Raw genomic sequence first — 26,091 nt, forward strand, 5'->3', positions numbered from 1 at the left:
AAAAGGAAAGGACAGGGTTTGTTTCATTGCAGTATATTGCAAACAAAACTTTCTTTGCTTCTTGGAGATCTCCCTTCATTCATCATTATTCCCAAAAGTCCTATCTATACCTGCTTTCTGTATTCTATTCATATTTTTTTTAATATAATTATTTCTCAGTGCACAATACTCATTTTGGCCCAAGTCTGTTTCATATAACTTCGCAACGCATTCTTTACCTACTCTCCACAGTCAGTTTCTTATATAGTCTACCCCCTCTTAAGCTAACTTAAATCTACTGAGCTCAGATATTTGTATACCAAGGGACGAGGCAATGCAGCATCACATAACAAATTAACACAAACAGCAATGCAAAAAATGCTAATTGGCAAAGCTAGCAGCATAAATTAGCAAAAGTCAAATTCAATAACACTATGCCTGGCAAACAGCAGCAACTTATACCTAAACATGACATAGCTCAAGCAGAAAAAATATTACAGTAAAAACAACAATGCAGACAAGAGAAATGTCTATTCACATCTTAATGTCTATGTAATTAAAGTGGTGCACCATAACAACTGATTGTAAAAAAATATTACCATGTACTTGAAAAGAAAATTATGTGTTACTGTTACTAGTTCCTTCTTATTGTTCTTTCCTTTCCAAGTGCTCCTTTTTTAAAGAATGTGGATCATAAAATAATTATTTAATAGATCTGTTGACAGAAAGAGTTCACATTAGCAAATGCATCTAAGTTTATTTTATAAAACTAATGCTGCAACACAGCTGGAAACCAGATATTTAATGAAATAAGCAACTATGAAAAGCAAAGCATAAAAATATCATTCAATAGTCATGTGGCATTTCGTAAGTCAGTAGCACTCAACTCTCGGAGAAAGACACTTGTCATAATCAGGTGTGCAGATGTACGAATATTTCCCATCAATTCATAAGCATTTCAATAATTAGCACAAAGTGCGAGTAGTCATATGTTTTCAAGTAACAAGGGTGTCGCATTAGCGATGAAAGGCACACCCTAATGGCTTGTTCTCCAGGTGTTTGACACGGCTGTGTGCCCACAATGCATTACAAAAATCATATGTTTTCAAGTAACGAGCGTGTCGCATTAGCGGGGGTGTTGGCTTCCGGAAAGGCACACCCTAATGGCTAGTTCTCCAGGTGTCTGACACAGCTGTGTGCCGACGACGCACGTGCAGGTGGTCACTTTCTTACGGAAATATTTACGACACCAGTTTCCGCTACAGTGACAGTCTCATATGAAAATTTCACAGGTCGAAAATTTACGTCACAAGTGTGTAGAAACAAAATCCTATGAATATAACAGTGCCCAAAAAATTTTCGCCGGCATTGTGATACATTCACGCATTTACAGGCACATTTCATAACTCTTAAAGTACGATTCTCGGTTTCCAACATCCTTTTTCACAAGTCATTAGTCCTTAACTTCTTTCATTATTCATATACATATAAACACGTAATCACATTCCTCATATATGGTAGCATCATCTTATTGACATAAACATACCTCAACAGCATAATACACATCGTCGTCGTAAAAATAACATCATAACACCTCAGTCAAATCTCAAAAAAGTCGTACCTTTCTGCAATAATTTTAAAATCTAAAAAAAATTCTCTGCTCATTTAAATAGCGTCATCTACCTCAAACGTACTTTAAAATCATTCTCCCTTACCAAATACATCATTCAAAGCTCTCATAGTATCACAATGGTTCTGAAAAAATATGAACAGTTCACAAAGTACAGACAAAATACAATTTCTTAAGTGTGAAGTTATCCAACGGTGTAATCACGTAAACATCTGTCACTGCCGTAGTAAAAAAGTTTGTCTCTCTCAGTTCAATGATCAGATAGCTGTGTAATTATGTGTTAAGAGAAATATGGTACTGATGTGTAAAGTTGTGTAAGCAAATACCATATTAGCTAGGGCTCCTTGCGCTTGCCAAACACATGGTACACAAAGTAAGCGTGCACCCCCCTGAGGTTTATTGTAATTGTACCCTCAGGTATTACAGATTACAGCAATGGAATGAAATGTATCACGAAAAACTTTCTTATTATTCAAAAATCTCTAAAAATAAATGTTTTAAGTACAAAATTAATCACTCAAATACATGTCCTGTAGCGCTAAATGTGCGTCTTGCTGTAAGATAATCTCTGGGAAGTGTCGTACTTATCGTCCTCCGAAAGCTAAGTTCTGCAGAAGTCAATGTACTTACCTCATGATAAACAAAAGTGAAATGCTTTGTGTATAAATGTCTTAGTTATTACGCTTATTGCCGTGATGAAGAAAGTATTGTACTGTAACGTATTGTTGTGCTACGGAAAAGGCAGTCTCATTGTAGCTATACTACAAAAGTTACTACTAAAACCTGTTTTACCTTCCAGAATAAAACAGAAAACTGTGCAGATATAAAACAGAAACACTGCAAAAGCAACATTGTAAATTTTCACTCATTAGTAGCGTCGTGATAAAACCGTGTAGTTGTCACATAAACTAACCACTGTGTCGTCTGGTATCTCACAGAAAGTACTTTAAACCCAGAATGTATTTTCAAGTAAACCAAAATGTTGCATTAAAATCTCATGAGCAGTACCAGTACATGTTCTATATATGTAAGCCTGATAGTCGTTACGTAATCGTGCAACTAACAAGCAAGAATGTACACACACAATAACACTGTGTCGTCTGTTCACAATAACAATGCATTCGTAATTTCTGTTTCAATAAGTTCTCTTGGTTCTTAACTGGATATTTAACTTCAAACATTGTTGCATGTTAACAGATTCTAAGTCTGACAAGCATACTAGTAATGTAAAGTGAAAAGTTTTATGGCAATGACAAAGTTAAAAAGCAGATTATCTCTCAATAAGCGGTTTTACGTGTGAAGTGTGGTGCAATCATTTACTCTTCATAGTACTCAGAGTTTGAACTTGAATGCAATTGTCAGGCGATATACGTCGGTAAAGAATACTGGAATATTTCTCAAGGTTAGCGTCTTATGTTATTTTTCTCGGAGCCAGCGGGCGCACGCGGCTGCCTGCTGTGCGAGTCATTGTCTGTTCCTTTGTTGGCGCGCGTCGTTATTGGGATTTGGAAACCTAACTTCTACAAATTCACCGTGACGAGAGGGCCCTGCTCTGTTTGAATCCCGCCAGTTCTGATGCAATTCATGTCTGTCGTTACGATCATATCGTCTGTCGTCATGTCGGTAGATTCCATAGTTTCTTTCTTGTCGGTCATGTGGTGGAGAATTTCTTCCTGAATCGTAACTGCGCGCTGAACTGTTGCGTCTGAAAGTATTCTGTCTCCCTTGATAAAAATAATTCTGGTTACCATATTGTCTGTTTCTATGGTTATCTCTGTCATATTCATTTCTACGGAAATGCGATCTTTCTCTGTAACTATTACTGCTCTGCCAACGGTTGTCATACAGGTGGTGTCTGTTTTGGTCACGATTTGCGTTGTGAGAATAGCCTTGTCGTGTCCAGTTATTATTTCTTTCATCGCGGAATCGCGACGGATGTGACCTGTAATTGTTTTCCTGTTTTCGCATCCCGCGACTGTCTGTGTCAATTTCTAATTCTTGTAACAGTCCCTGAAAAGCTTCAATGTCGTCTTTGCAACTTCCTGCTAAAATAATATGTCTCAAATGTTCGGGCAGTTTGATTAAGCAAATGCGGATGAGTTCTGAGGGGCTGTATGGGTTTGATGGGTACTGATTCTTGTGCAACATGTCTTCAAAATATTTGACAAGACTGGAAAATTCAGATTGTTCGAAATGTTTCATCATTATGATGTTATGTTTTACGCGGTCTTGTGTGGCTTGAGACCAATACGCTGAGAGGAAGGCATGGTAAAATTCTCCTTCACTGTGGCAATCGTGAATGACCGATCGCATTCTTACAGCTGGTTCATTCTCTAAGTAGCCACACATAAATTCTAACCTGTGCTCCAATGACCAGTTGGGAGGGAAACAATGAGAGAATTGATGGAGCCACGCTTGTGGATGAATGTCGTTGGCAGAATTCTTAAACGTTTTGAATTTACGTGTAGTAATGAACAGCTTATAGTCAAAATCATCGTGTCGGCGAGTAGCATATCGGTCATTGTTACGTCGTGTCGGCGGTTCCATCTCAAAATTCGGTGTACCTTGCCAATTTCTTTCATAATTACCGAAATGCCCTGTGTTATTATTTTGTGGCTTTTGCGTATTTCTAAGTTCCTCTTCCCGTGTTGGAGCGCGAGTGTCCTCTGAAATACGTAATTCCTGTATTACCTGTGTCAGCTGTTCTTGTACTTCCCGGATTTCTCTTTGGTGTTGCGTATTAATTTGATTCAGATTTTGTTTCAGTTTCCTAATTTGTTCGCACTCTTCTGTGTCATTAAAGACTACCGGTTTTGTGTCATTCAGATTATCATCTACCTTCGTAGATAAGTTAGTGACCTGATCCGAAAGTTCGGCTACTTTCTCTGATAATGAACTAATTTCCTCCATGTGTCTTTCTGAACCAATTTTCAGAGTATCTGCTGTGTCCCTTAAGTTTAGCTGAGTTTTTGCAAGTTGCGTAACCGAATCGGTAGATGCAACTGACTCCATTTTAGTTTGCAAGCTCTTATGATTTTCATGAACAATAGTTTGCAGTTCTTTTATGGCTGCTTCGTGATTCTGTAATGCATTTTCATGCCGCGAAAAAATAGGCTGAAAATGCTCACAAATTTGTGTTTTTACGTCATTACACACTTTTTGACATTTCGATTCAATGTTATGTAACTCAGTAGTTAAATCTTCACGTGTTTGTTCAAGTGTGGTGTCTAACTTCCGAAGATTTTGTTCCATTGTGTCTAACTGTTGCAGCTTTTGCTGTGTTTGTCTCTGATTTTGTTCCATTGTGTCTAACTTTTTAAGATTTTGTTCCACTGTGTCTAACTGTTGCTGTGTTTGTCTCTGATTTTGTTCCATTTGTTGCATTAGTTGTAATAACAATGCATTAGTGTCTGGAATCTGTTCCTCTACTCTTTTCGGCAGTGCATTTGCACCGGCAACATTCACATTTTGACAAGCTGAAAATGTGTCTTGACTTATTTGAGAAAACGGTGAGGACGCAAAACCTGAATCTACAGTATTTGCAAAATTGTGTCTTGTCATTTCGGATTCCTGAGGCGAGCTGTTGCCGACCGATCGATCGATAATGCTTCCCTGTTCACTACCTGTTTCACTGTCTACACCATTATTTGACGCCCGCTCCATTTCCCTGTGCACAGTTACCAAATTACTACTTTGAACATTAGTAAATTCATTACTCGGCGGCGCTGATAAGCTACGCTCGTCGTCACTATTATTTCTCAATTTAGTTTGGAGCCTAGTGTTACGTTTTTCACACGCCATTATTGTCACAATATTTCACACGATAACACAGAAAATCACAATTTGAATAGCAAAAATAAGAGAACACATTAATATAGCACTGAAAATAATATCTAGTTAATTGCAGCTGCGAAATACTTGGTGCAAATCTACATGCATGCCACAACTGTTTTACAGTACAACAATGAAAGACTGCAACTACAAAGGAGATTCTCTCTACAATTACGCGCTAGCAATAAACAATAGCTACACTAATTACACAAACTACAAGAAAAAAATCAGAAGATTCCAGTGAGGTATCCTAGGATAAGGGTCGACATATGAAACGTCCCCTTAGAACTATTTATACACGAGACTTCCCCTTAGAACAATTATACACGACTGTGCTTAACCTGACACACAATATTTTGTTAGCGCAACGCAATCTGACTTTCAAAATTCCCTACAAAAGAATGGCCCTGACTAACTTTAACCTATACCTTTCACAAATCACTTACCTCACAAAAATCTTCGTTACTGGAACTACTGCAATACAGCGAGCATCACTACTGCCAGCTAAATAGAAGATTCAAACTACTGAAGGCACTAACTACTGATAGTCTTAGCAAATGAAAGATTCTTATAGAGAACAAACAATGTATTTACCTCAATATTCATAATATATACAGCAGTTCATGACATTTTTCAAAACTCCGCCATCTCTCTCCCCACATCCACCACTGCTGGCGGCTCACCTCCAACTGCGCAACGCTACGCGCTGTTCACAGCCAGCTGCCTAACACTACAATGGCGAGTATTACAACAATGCAAAGCAGCCACAGACTGCACACAGCACAGCCAGTGATTTTCATACAGAGAGCGCTACTTGGCGGCGGCGTTACCATTATAAGAACCTAAACAGCGTTCTTACGTAAAGAAAACATAAACAGCCTACTTACAACCTCCATTACAGACGCCAGTTTGAAGGCTACGTATAGCGCCGCGGTGTATTGGATCTTCATGGAACTACAGTGGCTGAAGATGGTACATGTCGTGGTGCCCCACAACAAATTCAGCATTTTCTGAACCGAAGTTGACCGAGAAAAGAAATGTGTGTTGTATTACTTATGGAATGTCACTCGCATTTATCTATAAATGACAGTAGTAACTGTTCCTGAAAGAACAGTAAGCGTTGATGACGATGCAGCTTTGCTAGAAATGAAATGATAATTAAATGGACGCCCTAGCTGCAAACAGGCGTTGATGTACTTCATTGGGGACATGTTGAAAATGTGCACCCCAACCATGTAAGCAGGAGATCCCGGGTTCGAGTCCCGGTTGTGGCACACATTTTCAACATGTCCCTAATGAAGTACATCAACGCCTATTTGCAGCTAGGGTGTCCATTTGATTATCATTTCGTTTCTAGCAAAGCTGCATGGTCATCAACGATTACTGTTCTTTCGGGAACAGATACTACCGTCATTTATAGTTAAAATATGGCTTCCCGACCATTGACCTTCTTGTGCGAATGCACACGCCATCCCCGAACTCGTACGGGACTTGGTAGATTAATCCGCCACGAGTAATGAGTGTGATGGGCAACAATCTATTAGGCGCACTACGAATGTAGTGATGTGGACATGTCGGGAATGTGAGGCTCATTGGGAGAGGGCAAGGGATAAGTCCCTGCAGGCGTAATATTCTCTGTGCCTTCGGTGGCTCAGATGGACGCCGGCACGGTAGCTCAGCGTGTTCGGTCAGAGGGTTAGCTGCCTCTGTAATAAAAAAAACTGAGTTAGTCGATCAACAACGAACTTAAACGGATGTCTTACGACGTCCGCCCCGAACAGATGGAACGAACTAAAGCGAACAAAATGAGATTTCCAAAAAAAGGTGGATAGAGCGTCTGCCATGTAAGCAGGCGTTCCCGGGTTCGAGTCCCACTTGGGGCACACATTTTCAACATGTCCCCAATGAAGTATATCAACGCCTGTTTGCAGCTAGGGTATCCATTTAATTATCATTTCATTTCTAGCAAAGGTGCATGGTCATCAACGGTTACTGTTCTTTCGGGAACAGATACTACCGTCATTTATAGATAAAATATGGCTTCCCGGCCATTGACCTTCTTGTGCGAATGCACACGCTATGCTCGAACTCGTACGGGACTTGGTAGATTAATCCGCCAGGAGTAATGAGTATGATGGGCAAACATCTATTAGGCGCACTACGAATGTAGTGGTGTGGACATTACGGGAATGTGGGGCTCACGGGGAGCGTGCAAGGGATAAGTCCCTGCAGGCGCATTAACCTTTGTGCCTTCGGTGGCTCAGACGCCGGCACGGTAGCTCAGCGTGTTCAGTCAGAGGGTTAGCTCCCTCCGTAATTAAAAAAAAAAATCTGAGTTAATCGATCAACAACGAACTTAAACGGATGTCTTACAACGTCCGCCACGAGCAGATGCAACGAACAAAATCGAACAAAATGAGATTAAAAAAATAAAAAAGATGGTAGAGTTTCTGCCATGTATGCAGGAGATCACGGGTTCGAGTCCCAGTTGGGGCACACATTTTCAACATGTCCCCAATGAAGTACATCAACGCCTATTTGCAGCTAGGGTGTCCATTTAATTATCATTTCACTCGCATTTGTTATAATAACTAAACAAATTTTTTGATAAAAGTTGTCACAGGCCTTTCGTAGAAAAAATTTAAATGACCATACTTCATCTAAATCAAAGCAGAACCTCCGTTTTTGAGGAGTTGAAAATCAGATATAACGAAAATATCGATATCTCACGTCTGATACATGGACACCATCGATGTCGCTATGACGATTTATCGAAGCCGGTATAACATTTCTCAGAAACTTTCGCCATCTCTGGACAGAAAACAATAAGGAACGCGTTTCTTGACAGGCTACTGGCAGAGCTGCGATGCTGCGGCCCTCGCTCCTGCTGCCGCTGCTGCTGTCAGTGGTAAAGGACGCGGCGGGGCTGCGGTCTGCGGACGCCTGCCGCCCGACGTGCTCGCAGGTCCTTCCGCGGTTGCCGGAGGTGCGCCGCTGGTGCTCGGCCGTTTTCCGCCAGCCCGCCCCGGAAACGGTGCTGGCGTGCGGCGCGGCCTTCAGCGACGCTCAGCCGCCGAGCGAGCGCGAAGCCATGCTGGTCGCGACGTCGGTCGACTACGAGGCCCTCTCGGGCCGCAACACCAGCTGGACCGTGTGCAACGCCGACCGCATCAGCTACCGCATCCTCAGCCACGCGTACTTCGGCGCCGTCTGGGAGGCGTCTGCAAATCCGTGCCGGGAGCGGTACGCCGTGTGGCTCGTCACACACAATGCCCCGCCCTGCTGGCACCACAACACGTCGGAGAGTCTTAGCGACCGCACGATCAATCAAGAGACGGTAAGTATTCCCGGAAGGATCTCCGCGAAATTACGTTCGACAGGTAGACCAGAGTAAATAATTTTGGTTTGCGGGACTTCGTTGCGCCAGCATTTTTATTTTATTCCTTTCTACATCCTTCTCCCGTTTGGAAGCAGCTGTCACGTCACCGCTCTTCTGTATTTCTTTAAATACAAATTGGTTCAAATGGCTCTGAGCACTATGGGACTTAACATCTGAGGTCATCAGTCCCCTAGAACTTAGAACTACTTAAACCTAACTAACCTAAGGACATCACACACATCCATGCCCGTGTGACAGTAGCGGTCGCGCAGTTCCAGACTGTAGCGCCTAGAACCGCTCGACCACCCCGGCCGGCTCACCTGTAAGGCAACACATGCTATTGAGATGGAGCATTCTGAATTCTAAAAACGTTTAACCATATCTTAACAGATCTTAGTTAATTTAATGTAATTCAGGAATGTTTTTACCTTTTGCCTGTTTTAATTATGTCAGATCTATTAGATATATCAGTTCCTCCTCATTTTCTTCCGCTGGGCCTCTCGTGCCCAGATTATATCATTATTTCTTGTAATGATTTATCCAGTCTTCTTCAGGGATGATGTTTATATTTACAGCATCTTCCTGCCTTTCAACTGCCTGATCAGTCTGTTTGCTACTTCCTGTCTACCTTGACTGTATCCCATGAAAATCATTTCTGATTTTATTATATTTTTCTTTAGCTTCCTCAGTCGTTTCTGCAAAAATTCCCTATGTGCTTTTTTTTTCTTTTAGGTGGCGTCTTCTGTCTCTTCTTCCCAATTTTAACTCCCCTTTTTCGATTCGTTTTCGGCTTTTCTTTAGCGACCTTTATTACGATATTTTTAATGTTTGATTACTGATAGCCGACCGGAGTGGCTGAGTGGTTCTAGGCGCTTCAGTCTGGAACCGCGAGACTGCTACGGTCGCAGGTTCGAATCCTGCCACGGGCATGGATGTGTGTGATGTCCTTATGTTAGTCAGGTTTAATGAGTTCTAAGTTCTGGGCGACTGATGACCTCAGAAGTAAGCCGCAAAGTGCTCAGAGCCATTTGAACCATAAAATATTTTCTCTGTGAAGATACTAAAGAAGTCACCGAGTTCTTGCCTTCTCCCTTAGCAAGCCACCATCACCATGGTGGGCACACTACAGAAATGTCATCAACTTATCACCAGAAGACTTTTGGTTTAAGTTCTGCTGAACCAAGTGTCCTCATTTCTGGATGTCTTGGTCAGTTGGAAAGTGGTCGGGTCACTGGGCCATTCCGTTTACCGTAAGAGCACATATACCGACCTGCATCTTCAGTCGTGTGCTGTCATCATTCTTCACAAACTATGGGCGTCCTCCGAACATTGATGCACCAGGCACTTGTGTGTGACAGAGCCAGCCCTGAAAAGGAGTTGGATCGTCTACAATCTGTGTTCAAACTTAATGGGTACTATCCACATCAGATCAGTATAGCTTTAAGGAATATTTAGTCGAAATTAGGAAGAAGCCCATGAAAACATTATATTTAAGTAATCCTCCGGTCACTTACAAGGATTTGCGCTCTTCTCGGTTATATAAAGGACGACCTGGCATTGCGGAAGGCTGGAATCTACAGAATACCTTGCCAAGTGGGAAAGTGTAATTTCTCAGACCACACTTCAAATTTACCTTGAACGTCATCGCCACACTCACCATTCAGCGAGTTAGCCATGGATCAGCATTACATAAGAGGCGATCAAAAAGGCCGTACAGCCTAGAATCGGTATGCCAATCAAGTAAAATTGCAGTGAGGATTGAGCAAATTATTTCACCGACGCACCGGGTTGGGAATACCTGTTCGGTAAAACAGCTGCATTAAGCAGTTCGTGACTGCCTGCTGCATATCCTCGTCCGGCAAGAATCGTCGACCATTCAAGCCTTTAAGGTACTGAAGGTGTGATCATAGAATGGTGAGAGATGAGGATTATAGGGTGGGTGCTCGAGTGTCTCTCGTTTTAGTTGGCGCAACGTCTGGTGGCTTCCCAGGTCGACCGGCGTCTTGTGTCCAATGGCGACCAGCACAGGAACTGGGGCACCAATCGAAAACGGCGATTTTCGACAGCCATTGCGCCCCACATACATTCGTAATTCTCCGATGTCTGTCTACCGGCGGTCGTCCTTCGGCAGCGAAAAAAAGAACAACAGCACGTCGGCCCTGTTTGGACGCATTTGGTAATAACGCAGCCGTAGTTCACGTTCCCGCATTTACCGCACGCACGTCGGGAAGACACGAGTGCCACAGCAGTCGCTTGCTTTTATGACGATACTTACATAGTCGCATCGGAGTCACCCTACGTTCCACATACGCTGCAGCAACGAACTCAACCGGACACTTTTTGATGGCACCTTATGCCTCCACAGAACATTCTATGGATTATTCTGCCACGGAAATCTTGTCCACGACGACATCATTCTGGGATTCAGTTATTAAGGAATCTGTGGAAATACGTTTGACAGAATATCTTTTTCATCGAGATGGCGGCTCTCAAATGGATAAGCTATGGGACCCTATGACTTCTTTAATTCCTTCAGAAAGAGAATATTTTGTGCCTCATGACACGTCTAGCGACAGCTAATTTTAGAAACTTAACATCTGATGATTAACTCAGTGAGCACTTATTCCGACAAATGGTGTGCATATAATTTCACATTTGTGCTCGCGCCTGTGTGCCATGGATGTAGCAATATCAGAAAAGGGTGCTCATGTTGTTGCAACCGTCACCGCACCAACTGGGCGATGTGCACTGGGACTCTCCAGTCTAAAACACTCACCTGAAGATGCCTCAATGGTTGTCAGCCGAAATATGGTGGCTACATGTCGACGTCATCAGGCTGCAATCCCGAAACTTCATGGACCGCCCTTCACGCAGTGGTAACTTCAAGAATCATATTTGAATGACGTTCCTTACCGTGAAAGGAGGCGTGTGTGGTACAGGCATTATGGTGCATCGGCACACCTCCATGTGGTTGCTCCACAATACGTAATGTAGCAACAAGCGTATGGGTCGTGGCTCTCCAATACCAGCGGCTTTCAAGTCTCCCGAATTGTGTGGGGATACTTCAAATTATTGGTGAATTCCAGCCCTGTTGATAGTACCGATTAATTCCGGAAATGCATGTATATAGTTGTCAATGAATTGAGAACACACTTAGGTTTTCTATTAAAGTGTACAGGCTTCGATGATGAGGCGCGGTGAAGCCTGGTGTCACATGAATGGTGGTCATGTGGAATTCTTGTTGTTATGTGTGTGCTTCAAGTGCATATCTGTGGTTTGGGTTTTTGAGGACTACGTTATAAAGTGTTCATATACTCAGTCGTAATACGTCATTTCGGGGAAATCATTAGTTTCCAGACCTACTACGATTGTCCTCCACTAACACTTTGTCATCTACTAACACTTTGCGTTCATTCCTATAATTTTGAAACACCTTATATAGATGACTGTACCAGTTATGCAATAATATCCTAGTTTTCTGATGATGAAGACACCAAGGCATCAAAATCGGTCAAAATCGGTCATAAATGAAGATCATCAAATACAGTTGTTTAGAATTAGTTCCAAAACAAAAACAATAAACTGTTATTAACCATTACGACACTAACAAATATTAACTCTTCTTTCTATGATGGTATCTCAGCGAAAGCACCAATATCTAGTGCTGACCTGTGTCACGTTTCTAATTAGTCAATAATCAAAGAATGAAGGTGTATTTCTTGGAAGTAGCTTACAATAGACTACTGCACCATCTTACTGAGAACAATCTTTTAACAACTGATTCTGTATTCTGGAAAAGTTTCTCTACTGAGAATCCCATATACGATCTCACAAATTCAGTTATAGTAGAATTAAACAACATAAATTTCCGTGTTGGTATTTCCTGTGATCTTTGACTGAGCAGATCACAAAATTCTTTCAGTCAAACTAAGATGGCAAGGCATTTGAAAGGTCTGCCCTTTGCAAGGATGGAGTAATATATTAACAATATAAAACTAGGGATTCCATTATCAAATGATAAAACAGGGGTAAGACAAAATTCAGAGTAAGAAGACATTAAATGTAGTGTGGCACAAGGTTTAGTGCTTCTTGTTTTTGATCTACATTAATGATTTACATGGAACATTGGAGGACTCTTCAAAATCTGTAGTTTTTGGTCATGACACAAGTACGTTGATGAAAGTCCTAAACACATCCATAGCAAACAAAGCCAGGAGAATAATGGAACAGGCTTACAACTGATTCACAGTCTACTACTCAACCCTTACTTTCTTTATCAAAAATTCACATGCTGCGTTTCCAATCATAAACTGGCTTGCAGATACTAGCAGTATAGAGCAATAGCCGTACAGTGGAACAGGCTCCATGTGTCAAGTTCCTAGTTGAATAATAATCTGAGCTGGCACCAGCAAGTGGATAAGTTAACCAAAAAGCTTAGTTCGGCCAGTTTTTCACTCAGAAATCTCTGTGTGTGTGTTAGCCTGCAGGGCCAAGGTGCTACCATAGTGTGCCCATTTCCATTTAATTCTTCCCCATGGCATAATCTTGTGGAGCACTGCAGCTAAGATGAAGCAACTGTTTATTCTACAGAAGTTTGCAATAACAATATTGTGTACAGTTGATAACGGAATAAATAGCTCAGTCCTCTTCAGGGTCCTTTGATTTTTATACTTACATACTAATAAGAAAATTCCCAGCGGTATTTGCGGTTAATAACATGAATAAATTTAGTATGAACTCGGTAACTTGTAACCCCAATAATAGCAGTAGAAATAATATCAGAAGGATGCCAGAGGGTATTCTAGGGAAAAATTTGACCTTTCATGTTTGGCTTGCCTACGTACAGGGACAGGGATTATGGACGTTTGGCCTCGATAATCAATAAAAGCAATCAATCAATAAAATAAATTTAACAATTTTAAAATTCCAACTATCTCAATTGTGATTTGTAGCCGCGCCCCCTCTACTCTCTCCGACCTCTCCTCGTTTCCTCCTATATCTAACCAATCATAGTGTAGTATTAAAAATGAAAGAGCGAATCAAAAAAAATCCAAGACGGCAGAACGAAACCAAATGTATTAGTGGGAAATTAAATACTTTCCTCCTCCCGTATCTGTATCCAAATAAAAATCCAAGATGGGAGAATTAGCTCAATTGTACTTTATGCCCCATCGCCCTCTTTTTCCCTTTCCTGTCAAACACAGTGTAGTATTAAAAGACAAAAGAGACAATCAAAAGTTCAAGATGGGGAACTAGTTCAATTGTGCTTTATGCACCACCCATCTCCTCCTCTTTCCAACCAATATAATTTAAAATATCTATTTCTACCTCTTCATTAGAGACGGAGCACATGCTCGGATTAGGGAAGGATGGGGAAGGAAATCGGCCGCGCCCTTTCAAAGCAACCATCCAGGCATTTGCCTGAAACGATTTAGGGAATCACGGGAAACCTAAATCAGGATGGCCGGAGACGGGTTTGAACCGCCGTCCTCCCGAATGCAATCCCATTGTGCCAACCACTGCGCCACCTCGCTCGGTTCCACTCCAGCCAAACAGAGTGTAGTATTAATATGATGCATAAATATGATACCAAGTCACCTTATTCCTATGGTACTTACATAAACACGCGCCGCATGGTGACCACCTCACTACCTACTCTTACAACCATGGTCTACAATTTTACCCGCCATTAAAATGAAAGAACCAGTTATAACGTAGCCCATGTGTGCCGTACTCGAAACTATCCGGAAGACCTGAATTACTCCCTCCCCCCCCCCCCAAAAAAAAAAAGTCACACACATTTAAGAAGCACCTGAAATGCGTAAAATGATGAAAATGTTGAACATGTTCTCTACAAATAATTAAAACTTAACATTTGCCTATAAATTCTAATTAATGAACTAGTAATGTACAGTTGCTCAAGATGAGTTTTACTTCAAATACTATTTTGCAAATCCTGTCTATTTATGCCCCAGTTTCTTACTGTCCCCAACAGATATTTGCACTGGTAAAAATGTTAAAAATTCAGTCTTTGTACCACATTTGGTAAAAGACACAACACAGATGAGAATTAATTATGCTTGTCACGCGTCACAATAGTATAAAATATCTGCAAAATGTGTCAACAAGGCAAAAAAATCATGATGTTTACATTTAGTACCACAATATTTATATCAAGTGTCACGACGTTATTTTAACAAATATCCGTGAAATTGATGTCTATAAAAATGATAACGAATTCTCGTGTATGTGTCAAGAGAGGGAGACAGAAGAAATTGTATTACCAGAAAAATGTTTTGTTGTTGGTTACAGTCTGATTTTAGGGATGAAAAAGTTATTTTATTACGAGCTGCAGAAAAACTAGTAGCACTAAACAACAGAAAAATATCATGTCCAAAGATGGTTGCAGAGTCGACGTCTCGAAAATATTCAGCAGCCTTTCTGCTCGATAAACATTCAACAAGATCGTTTCGCCATTTTCAAATCTGCTGCAGTCTATTTAACTTTGTCCCTCTTAAATATGTTCCACCCACCTGAAACATAAAGAAAATCGATATTGTTGGTACAGTGGGGCTCATTTCACAGGGTGTCCAAAACATCTACATCTACGTATATACTTCGCGAGCCACAGTGTGGTGCGTGGTGGGGGATACCTTGTACCACTACTAGTCTTTTCCTTCCCTGCTCTACATACAGATAGACCGAGGAAAAATCGACTGTGTTTGCTTCCACACATGCACCAATTTTTCCTATATCTATGGTATTTACGCCAAATGTATATTGGTGGCAGCAGAATAGTTCTGTAGTCAACTTCAAATGCCGGTTCTCTAAATTTTCTCGATAGTGTCACCACCAACTTCTCTCCTGTGCTAATCTTTTGATGTAAGAGTAGGACTTGCAACCTATGTCTTCAATTATTTGCTGGATTTACTCCACTTTCTGCCTTCCTCTACAGTTTTCATCCTATACAGCACCCTCTAGTACCGTGGAAGTTATTCCCTGATGTCTGAACACTTGTGTATCATCCTGTCACTTCTTGTCAATGTTTTCCACCTACACTTTTCCTCTTCGGTTCTGTCGAGAACCTCCTCATTACTTACCTTATCAGTCCACTTAATTTTCAACATTCTTATGTAGCACAACATCTCAAATGTTTCGCATCTCTTCCATACAATAATGTGCTCAAAATGTACCTTCTCAGATATTTCTTCCTCAAATTAACACCTATATTTGATACAGGGTAGAATTCTCTTGGCCTGGAATGCCCTTTTTGCTAGCGTTAGTCTCCTTTTTATATACTTCTTGCTAAATCCATCATATGCTATTTTGTTTCCTGGGTAGAAGAATTCCTCAACTTCGCCTACTTCGATATCCTAAATTCTGATACTAAGTTTCTCGCTATTCTCATTTCTTCTGCTTCTAATTACTATCGTCATTCTTCTATTTACTCTCAGTCCGTATTCTGTACTCTATGACCGTTCATTCCATACAACGGATCCTGTAGCTCTTCTTTCACGTCACTGAGGATAGCAATGTCGTCAGCGAATCTTATCGTTCATATCGTTTCACCTTGAATTTTAACGCCACTCTACAACCTCTTTGATCTTTCTTTTGTTTCCGACATTGCGTCTTCGAACAGTAGGGTGAAAGACTGCATGACTTTCTTACATCCCTTTTAACCCGAGCACTTCTTTTTTGGTCTTCCAGTCTAGTTTCATGTACATATTGTATATTATCCGTCTCTCCCTATAGCGTACCCCTATTTTTCTTAGAATTTCAAACGTTTTGCACTATTTTACTTTGTCGAACGCTTTTTCCTGATCGACAGGTCCTGTGAAAGTGTATAAATGTTTCTCCAGTTTTGGTTCCATTATTAACTGCACCGTCAGAACTGCCTCCCTCCCTTACCTTTCTTAGAGCCAAATCGATCGTTATCTAAGACATCCTCAGTTTTCTTTGCCATTCTTCTGTACATTACTCTTGTCAGCTACTGAGATGCATAAGCTGTTAAGTTGACTCTGCGATAGTCCTCACGCTTATCGACTGTTACCGTTTTCATAATTGTGTGGAGCGTGGATGCTGTTTTTCCGAAAGTCTGATGGTACATCACCAGTCTTATAGACTCTACACATCAATGTGAATAGTCTTTTTGTTGCCACTTCCCCCAGTGATATTAGAAATGGCTATGAACTGTTAGCTATCCATTCTGCATTATTTGATCTGGAGCCTTCAGAAGCTCCTTTAACCTTTTAATGTCCAACATCATTCTCCATAGTACCAAAAACTATTATTTCACCATAACCTCTTATTATTACCTCTTTTCATTATCTCAAGTGCAAGTCTCTTTAAAGATTTTCCAATCAAAATTTTAATGTGACATATTCATCATACTGGGAAACTGGCAGTACAAAATACTGGATGGCAGCACATGTTGTTAAAATTTGAATTTCATTTCATTTATAGGTTCTAGTTGCAAAATCTCTTTTATTCTCCTTTTGCAGAATGAATATATTAATACCAGCTTACTTTTAAATGCATTTATTTACAAGTGATCTTATATACCTCAGTTCTGCACGGTAAGGTTGTTATATGCTATAAAACAGCAACTAATTAGTTAAAGAGTACATTATGCAAAATTGTTAATTCCTTTTCACAATAAAATAGAAAAACAACAGAAATTATTAGCCAACTCAATTTGCCACTTCTTATGTGTGAAATCTTCTGAAATAATTTATATCTTCATTGAACCACAAAAATACATGACATTTTTCAAACCCTCATACGGTACCATCTTGACACAGATCTTGCATCGTCCTCTTGCTTCCTTCCACATAAGTCAATGGGCATACTTATCCTCTGGGCAGTCTAAAACTGACAGAACTGTTGTGGCAGCCCTGTTCTTCGTTTTCGACATCTCATCTTTACTTGGGTGTCTTCGCTTTGATTTTTCATTCCCTTCCGATAATAGTCTACCCGCAATATCTGTTTGCAATGTACGCAGTGGAAACTGTAGTTCTTGAAGAAACTTGTAGTCCTCACGGTATTTAAGCCAACTGTTCACTACCACAAATGTCTCTGGTAATCAACTGGCCATTTGTCAGAGAAGCCATTTCTCGTCCAACACTAGCTTTGACTTTCCCACACGCCGATTTGTGGCTGAAAATAAGACCTACACTCATTCGAAATGGAACAACATCTCGTAAGCTACCGTTCCCTCTAATAAACTCCACGGCTGCATGGCTCTTCCCATACCATTGCTCTCAGAAGGAATCCCCCAATATACGTACGTCACTTTTACAACTATCAGTCCAGATTACGGCATAGTTTCACCTTATGTAATGAGTCACCCACGATGCCACGTCTTACACACAGCACCTCGCGGTCTGGTCGAAAGCTCCCTCTTTCTGTTCACAATGCCAGGTATGGTATTCCGGTTACTGTGTCTTTAATATTGGTGGACGACATGTGAACAGTTGAAATGGTTCTTCATTCCGTCTGAGAAAGTGGTCTGTACTCTGACATACGTCGTTTTAAACTGCTTTTGGGGCAGGGACAGGGTGGTTGGGGTTAGTTTGTCTCCTGCCACATGCTAGGCCTGGCGATTCCTCCTCCCCCCCCCCCCCCCCCCACATCTTCCCTCTCTCTTCAGTTATATTACTTTTCGATGCGGTTATCCGTTTTTTGTGCTGCACCCTATTTTACTTCTGATGAAGGCAAGACTTTAAGGGTTCCTTAAGAGTGACGTACGCTTATAACATAAGAACAGTTGGGTAGGTTTTGGTGCATACTACCTTTAGCACTTTGATTATAACGGATCGGGGGGGGGGGGGGGTGAGATGGTTATGGGCAGGGAGCCCCTCCATCCGCTCCGACAGTCCAATGATAGCATCACGTCTTCGAATGTAACGATATAATTCACGATGTCTAGAGATTTACGATGCTATACGGCAGGTTCGTTTATTTGGATAGATGCGTGTGGGGCCTGAAGATGGCATAATGAAATGCCGAATCTGGTAGCCTTCATAATAAAATAAAATAATATCTTAAAGTGCACGGCTGTTGGTGAATTTTATTGACATTGACAATTACTTAACCAACTGATGTCTCCTGGCCATGATTGAACAACAGACATTATTTTACAGTTGACGGTCCTACCGATGTACATTACGTTATTAGCCTTCTCTCTTCTACTACTACGAATCTCCCAGACGGACGGTATTATGCCGTTACTTAGTCTTGAATTGGTTTGTCTAGGCAGGGGAGGAGGCAGGATGGAGATGAGATGTGAGTGAGGTGGCTCGCTTCCGCAGATGAGCCCTGGAGGAATTCTCGTCTGTTCTCTGACCTGCATACCAGCTCGATCTACGTACTTTTACCTCTAAATCATTTTTATTCTCTGGCACTATATTGCTTTCAGTGCCTCGATGTTACCACTCCTACATACTATCATATTTCCATTTTTTGGCTGATGTCATTAGCTGCAGAAGTACTATCTCTTGAACACGGGATTGATGACCCCGCTGTTTAGTCCCCCAGCTAACCAACCAACCGAAAACCTACTCAACACTCCCTCCGTTCCGACTGTTTGTGTAATTCCAAATGACAATACATCAGACGAGTTACTGGTAGTACCGTACACCTGATGGTTCTCACGTTAGAAGGTTGTATGTCACACAGAGTTACAGACCAAACCAGATCATAAAATATCCTCAGAAGTTACTTTCCTCAGAATGGAACCACTGTGTTATTCTTCGTGTTCATAATTTGATAGAGATGACAAAATTCTCCCCCCCCCCCCCCCCCCCCATGAACCATGGACCTTGCCGTTGGTGGGGAGGCTTGCGTGCCTCGACGATACAGATAGCCGTACCGTAGGTGCAACCACAACGGAGGGGTATCTGTTGAGAGGCCAGACAAACGTGTGGTTCCTGAAGAGGGGCAGCAGCCTTTTCAGTAGTTGCAGGGACAACAGTCTGGATGATTGACTGATCTGGCCTTGTAACACTAACCAAAACGGCTTTGCTGTTGTGCTACTGTGAACGGCTGAAAGCAAGGGGAAACTACAGCCGTAATTTTTCCCGACGGCATGCAGCTTTACTGTATGGTTAAATGATGATGGCGTCCTCTTGGGTAAAATATTCCGGAGGTAAAATAGTCCCCCATTCGGATCTCCGGGCGGGGACTACTCAGGAGGACGTTGTTATCAGGAGAAAGAAAACTGGCATTCTACGGATCGGAGCGTGGAATGTCAGATCCTTTAATTGGGCAGATAGGTTAGAAAATTTAAAAAGGGAAATGGATAGGTTAAAGTTAGATATAGTGGGAATTAGTGAAGTTCGGTGGCAGGAGGAACAAGACTTCTGGTCAGGTGAATACAGGGTTATAAATACAAAATCAAATACAGGAAATGCTGGAGTAGGTTTAATAATGAATAAAAAAATAGGAGAGCGGGAAAACTACTACAAACAGCATAGTGAACGCATTATTGTGGCCAATATAGAAACGAAGCCCATGCCTACTACAGTAGTACAAGTTTATATGCCAACTAGCTCTGCAGATGACGAAGAAATTGAAGTAATGTATAATGAGATAAAAGAAATTATTCAGGTGGTCAAGGGAGACAAAAATTTAATAGTCATGGGTGACTGGAATTCGACAGTAGGAAAAGGGAGAGAAGGAAACATAGTAGGTGAATATGGATTGGGGTTAAGAAATGAAAGAGGAAGCCGTCTGGTAGAATTTTGCACAGAGCATAACTTAATCATAGCTAACACTTGGTTCAAGTTTCATGAAAGAAGGTTGTATAGAAGGAAGAATCCTGGAGATACTAGTAGGTATCAGATAAATTATGTAATGGTAAGACAGAGATTTAGGAATCAGGTTTTAAATTGTAGGACATTTCCAGGGGAAGATGTGGACTCTGACCACAATCTATTGGTTATGAAATGTAGATTAAAACTGAAGAAATTGCAAAAAGGTGGGAATTTAAGGAGATGGAACCTGTATAAACTGACTATACCAGAGGTTGTACAGAGTTTCAGGGAGATCATAAGGGAACAATTGACAGAAATCGGGGAAAGAAATACAGTAGAAGAGGAATGGGTAGCTCTGAGGGATAAAGTAGTGAAGGCAGCAGAGGATCAAGTAGGTAAAAAGACGAGGGCTAGTAGAAATCCTTGGGTAACAGAAGAAATATTGAATTTAATTGATGAAAGGAGAAAATATAAAAATGCAGTAAATGAAGCAGGCAAAAAGGAATACAAACGTCTCAAAAATGAGATCGACAGGAAGTGCAAAATCGCTAAGCAGGCATGGCTAGAGGACAAATGTAAGGATGTAGAGGCTTCTCACTAGGGGTAAGATAGATACAGCCTACAGGAAAATTAAAGAGACCTCTGGAGAAAAGAGAGCCACTTGTATGAATATCAAGAGCTCAGATGGAAACCCAGTTCTAAGCAAAGAGGGGAAAGCAGAAAGGTGGAAGGAGTATATTGAGGGTCTATACAAGGGCGATGTACTTGAGGACAATATTACGGAAATGGAAGAGGATATAGATGAAGATGAAATGGGCGATACGATACTGCGTGAAGAGTTTGACAGAGCACTGAAAGACCTGAGTCGAAACAAGGCCCCTGGAGTAGACAACATTCCATTAGAACTACTGACGGCCTTGGGAGAGCCAGTCCTGACAAAACTCTACCATCTGGTGAGCAAGATGTATGAGAAAGGCGAAATATCCTCAGACTTCAAGAAGAATATAATAATTCCAATCCCAAAGAAAGCAGGTGTTGACAGATGTGAAAATTATCGAACTATCAGTTTAATAGGTCACAGTTGCAAAATACTAACGCGAATTCTTTACAGACGAATGGAAAAACTGGTAGAAGCCGACCTTGGGGAGGATCAGATTGGATTCCGTAGAAATGTTGGAACACGTGAGGCAATACTGACCTTACGACTTATCTTAGAAGGAAGATTAAGGAAAGGCAAATCTACGTATCTAGCATTTGTAGACTTAGAGAAAGCTTTTGACAATGTTGACTGGAATACCGTCTTTCAAATTGTAAAGGTGGCAGGGGTAAAATACAGGGAGCGAAAGGCTATTTACAATTTGTACAGAAAGCAGATGGCAGTTATAAGAGTCGAGGGGTATGAAACGGAAACAGTGATTGAGAAGGGAGTGAGACAGGGTTGTAGCCTCTCCCCGATGTTATTCAAATCTGTATATTGAGCAAGCAGTAAAGGAAACAAAAGAAAAATTTGGATTAGGTATTAAAATCCAGGAAGAAGAAATAAAAACTTTGAGGTTCGCCGATGACATTGTAATTCTGTCAGAGACAGCAAAGGCCTTGGAAGAGCAGTTGAGCGGAATGGACAGTGTCTTGAAAGGAGGATATAAGATGAACATCAACAAAAGCAAAACGAGGATAATGGAATGTAGTCGGGTGATGCTGAGGGAATTAGATTACGAAATGAGACACTTAAAGTAGCAAAGGAGTTTTGCTATTTGGGGAGCAAAATAACTGATGACGGTCGAAGTAGAGAAGATATAAAATGTAGACTGGCAATGGCAAGGAAAGCCTTTCTGAAGAAGAGAAATTTCTTAACATCGAGTATAGATTTAAGTGTCAGGAAGTCGTTTCTGAAAGTATTTGTATGGAGTGTAGCCATGTATGGAAGCGAAACATGGACAATAAATAGTTTGGACAAGAAGAGAATAGAAGCTTTCGAAATGTGGTGCTACAGAAGAATGCTGAAGATTAGATGGGTAGATCACGTAACTAATGAGGTGGTATTGAATAGAATTGGGGAGAAGAGGAGTTTGTGGCACAACTTGACTAGAAGAAGTGACCGGTTGGTAGGACATGTTCTGAGGCATCAGGGGATCACAAATTTAGCATTGGAGGGCAGTGTGGAGGGTAAAAATCGTAGAGGGAGACCAAGAGATGAATACACCAAGTAGATTCAGAAGGATGTAGGCTGCAGTAAGTACTGGGGGATAAAGAAGCTTGCACAGGGTAGAGTAGGATGGAGAGCTGCATCAGACCAGTCTTAGGACTGAAGACCACAACAACAACAACAACCACAAAGTTCTTGGATCCTAACAAACTTGATATCTGACCGTAAACACATATGTGGTACCTGTATTGTTCACAGAACACAAAATTCCGAACACGCTGGCTCTATTCTCGTCGTGAAAAAACTATCTAATACTGTCTCCAATGAATTTCTGTCATTTCTTGCTGTGCAGGCTATGTCGTTGAAGCAGAATCGCACATATCAATGTAGACACTGCAGCTTCACCAGCCACACCGAGTCAGACTTCTTAGGAGAAAAGTAAGTACTCTTTTTATAAATTAAGACTGTAGCTCAACGACAAAGTTATTAGCAAATCTTACTTAATTTCCAAATATTTATTTTCAAATTTTCAAATATTTATTTTTTATTATTCTTAATTCTTTTTCCTTTTGTCATTGCAGTTACACATACGTAATAGCCAATGACGAAATCCCCACGCTGTTCCGCTACTTGTCTTGCAATGAAAATAGTCGTCAACCGTACCCAACACTAAGAGTCGTGGACAGCTTTACGTTTACATGCGAAGGCTGTCGTCGGTGGATTGATTTTGCCGAAGAAAACCCTTACGAGTTCAGAGGTTGCAAGACAGAAACAGAAGATTCATCTACAAAGACAGCTGTGGGTGAGTATTAAAACATTTCCTGAAAAACTGATCTTCCATTGAATGGACTAAGTCCGTACGTTCCTTCCACAGTTGACAGTAGCAGTGGTTAGCCTTGAGTCCTCAAAGCATGGAGGTAGCTTGAACTGTTATTAATAAATTTGACTCGATCAGGGGTTAGTGGAGCTCAAATTCCCATCCGACACTCCATACTTAAGCTTGACGTGATTTCGCTACAGCGCTTCAAACAAATGCTGAGATCACAGTTACTCGCCACCCTCAGCCAACGAGAAGAGGCCTGTCACAAATGACTGGAATATCGACAAGACGTTATGTCCTTCCTACTCAAAGCACTGAGATAGATGTGTATGATAAAGTCATCTGGTTTCAACAAGTGTATTAATGCTATTATTTATAGCGCTGTCTCTCCACAAACACTGGGTATTTGTAATTAAAGTGAAGCTACTCACAGAGTTCCATTGTGGGCAGCGGAATTTGGTAGACATGCTAATACCTTAATCCGAAACAGATTTATACCGGAAAAAAATTAGTTCCAGTTTTGGCCATCAGGTGCAAATGTGACGCTTTACACTGTTTGTATGATGGTATGACATCCACATTGCCATTTAACAAACCGTAACGTGAGTTACGAGAAGAGAGGCGGTGTGCTGTAAGTTCAAAAATGGCTCTGAGCACTATGGGACTCGACTTCTGAGGTCATCAGTACCCTAGAACTTAGAACTACTTAAACCTAACTAACCTAAGGACATCACACACATCCATGCCCCACGCAGGATTCGAACCTGCGATCTTAGTGGTCGCGCGGTTCCAGACTGAAGCGCCTAGAACCACTCGGCCACTCCGGCCGGCCATGGGTTTTCAGCTCCGAAATCACATGTCGATGATGTTTCGTTGAATGGTTCGCACGCTGACACTTGATGATCGTCCAGCATTGAAATCTGCAGCAATTTGTGGATGGTTTGCACTTCTGTCACGTTGAACGATTCTATTCAGTCGTCGTTGGTCCAGTTCCTGCAGGATCCTTCTCCGGCCGCAGTGATGTCGGAGATTTGATGTTTTACCGGATTCCTGATATTCACGGTACACTCGTGAAATGGTCATACGGGAAAATCCCCATTTCATCGCTACCTCGGAAATGCTGTGTCCCATTGCTCGTGAGTCGACTATAGCACCACGTTCAAACTCACTTAAATCTTGATACCCTGCCATTGTGGCAGCAGTAACCGATCTAACAACTGTGTCAGACGCATGTCTTACATAGGCGTTGCCGATCGCAGCGCTGTAGTCTGCCTGTTCACATATCTATGTATTTGAATACATATACCAGTTTCTTTGCCGCTTCAGTGTGTATACATTTTACTCTAATTAGTTCACACAGCATGTCGGTTTCGGCTTACATATCCAGCCATAAGTAAAGCTGCTTATTCACATTCAAAAAAATAACTACACTCGACAAAAAAGCGTCGATCCGACCTCGGCAAACAGAAGTAAGATCCATCGCTGAACACGATAGAACGCCACTCATTGTCGCAGTTGACTGCAGTTCAAAGGCATGCAAGTCAGTGTTCCATGTGGTAGGAAGTCAGCAGAAAATGACGCATGCCAACTCCGGGTTTCAAACCAGCTTCCAATAATCTGTTCGTTTCGGTTCGTGGTGGAACTACGGCTTTAACCTGTGCCCGGATTCCATCTGTCACCGCCCGTCTGTTCGTCAAAGTCAGTCGAATATTTCTACGAACTCACTGTGGCGCGGTTCTCCTTTACGGACCCATGCCTAGCCATCCTGACATTCCGTTGTCCTGAGTCCATGTCGTCACCACTCGTTGAGCATCATTGCTCTACAGCCACCTGTTTGTGAAATCTGTTGATATGACGCTCACATCACACTCACACCTGTGGTTGGACCTTTCTCATAAAATCCGAAAAATCACGTTGACATGTAGCATTTGCACGTCCCTTGGGCATGCTGTGTTGCGATCTCTAATTCGCTGAAAAACACGCTGTAGGTATTTACCTTACTGTTCTACAGTTTATATACCGGTTCACAAGAAAGATCCCATTATACACCTATGACAGTTAAACATTTATTAGTGGAAATGGGGAGAATAAGCGATAAATGACAACGTATCTCATAAAAGAAGTTATTATTATTCTACGATCGTAATACAACATTCCGGTTTTAAATACAAGTTTCGGGCGGCTGTGGCCATCTTCACGTCTGTAAGACCTTAACCATGCAATGTAAATTGTCAAACGACACACCGCATATCAGCCAACTTCTTCGTTGTGCAAAGCAGTTTTGTGTCATCTACTTCAATTTCGTGTTATCTACTGTGACATGCACGTGATCTGCATGTAATGGCAGCCTCCTTCTTATCCCATGAACTACTCTACTGCTGACAACTGCCTCGCCAGGGAACGCGCCAGAAGTTCTATTGTCGTCACACGCCGACTCAAATAGCTCTTACAGTACGGTTCGTGTAAAATTACGTGGCACGTGCGCAGAAACGCATTCTCGTCCTACGCGCCGGGAGAGTCGACCCCTTCGTTCTGAAGACCTGCTGACTTGCG

General features: G+C 41.5%; 1 protein-coding gene across 2 annotated transcripts in view; it reads left to right on the plus strand.

Annotated features, from left to right (window-relative positions):
* The window catches only part of LOC124776884, a 238,875-nt gene that overhangs the window by 25,135 nt on the left and 187,649 nt on the right, over positions 1–26,091 (plus strand). For both annotated transcript variants that reach the window (XM_047252070.1, XM_047252071.1), the window contains exons 2-4: positions 8,289–8,777; positions 23,071–23,156; positions 23,300–23,520. In XM_047252070.1, coding sequence (XP_047108026.1) covers positions 8,307–8,777; positions 23,071–23,156; positions 23,300–23,520 — 778 coding nt within the window. In that variant the 5' untranslated portion in view covers positions 8,289–8,306. The remainder of the gene's footprint in view (positions 1–8,288; positions 8,778–23,070; positions 23,157–23,299; positions 23,521–26,091) is intronic.

This window comes from Schistocerca piceifrons, chromosome 2 (assembly GCF_021461385.2).
Source record: "Schistocerca piceifrons isolate TAMUIC-IGC-003096 chromosome 2, iqSchPice1.1, whole genome shotgun sequence".
NCBI lineage: Eukaryota > Metazoa > Arthropoda > Insecta > Orthoptera > Acrididae > Schistocerca > Schistocerca piceifrons.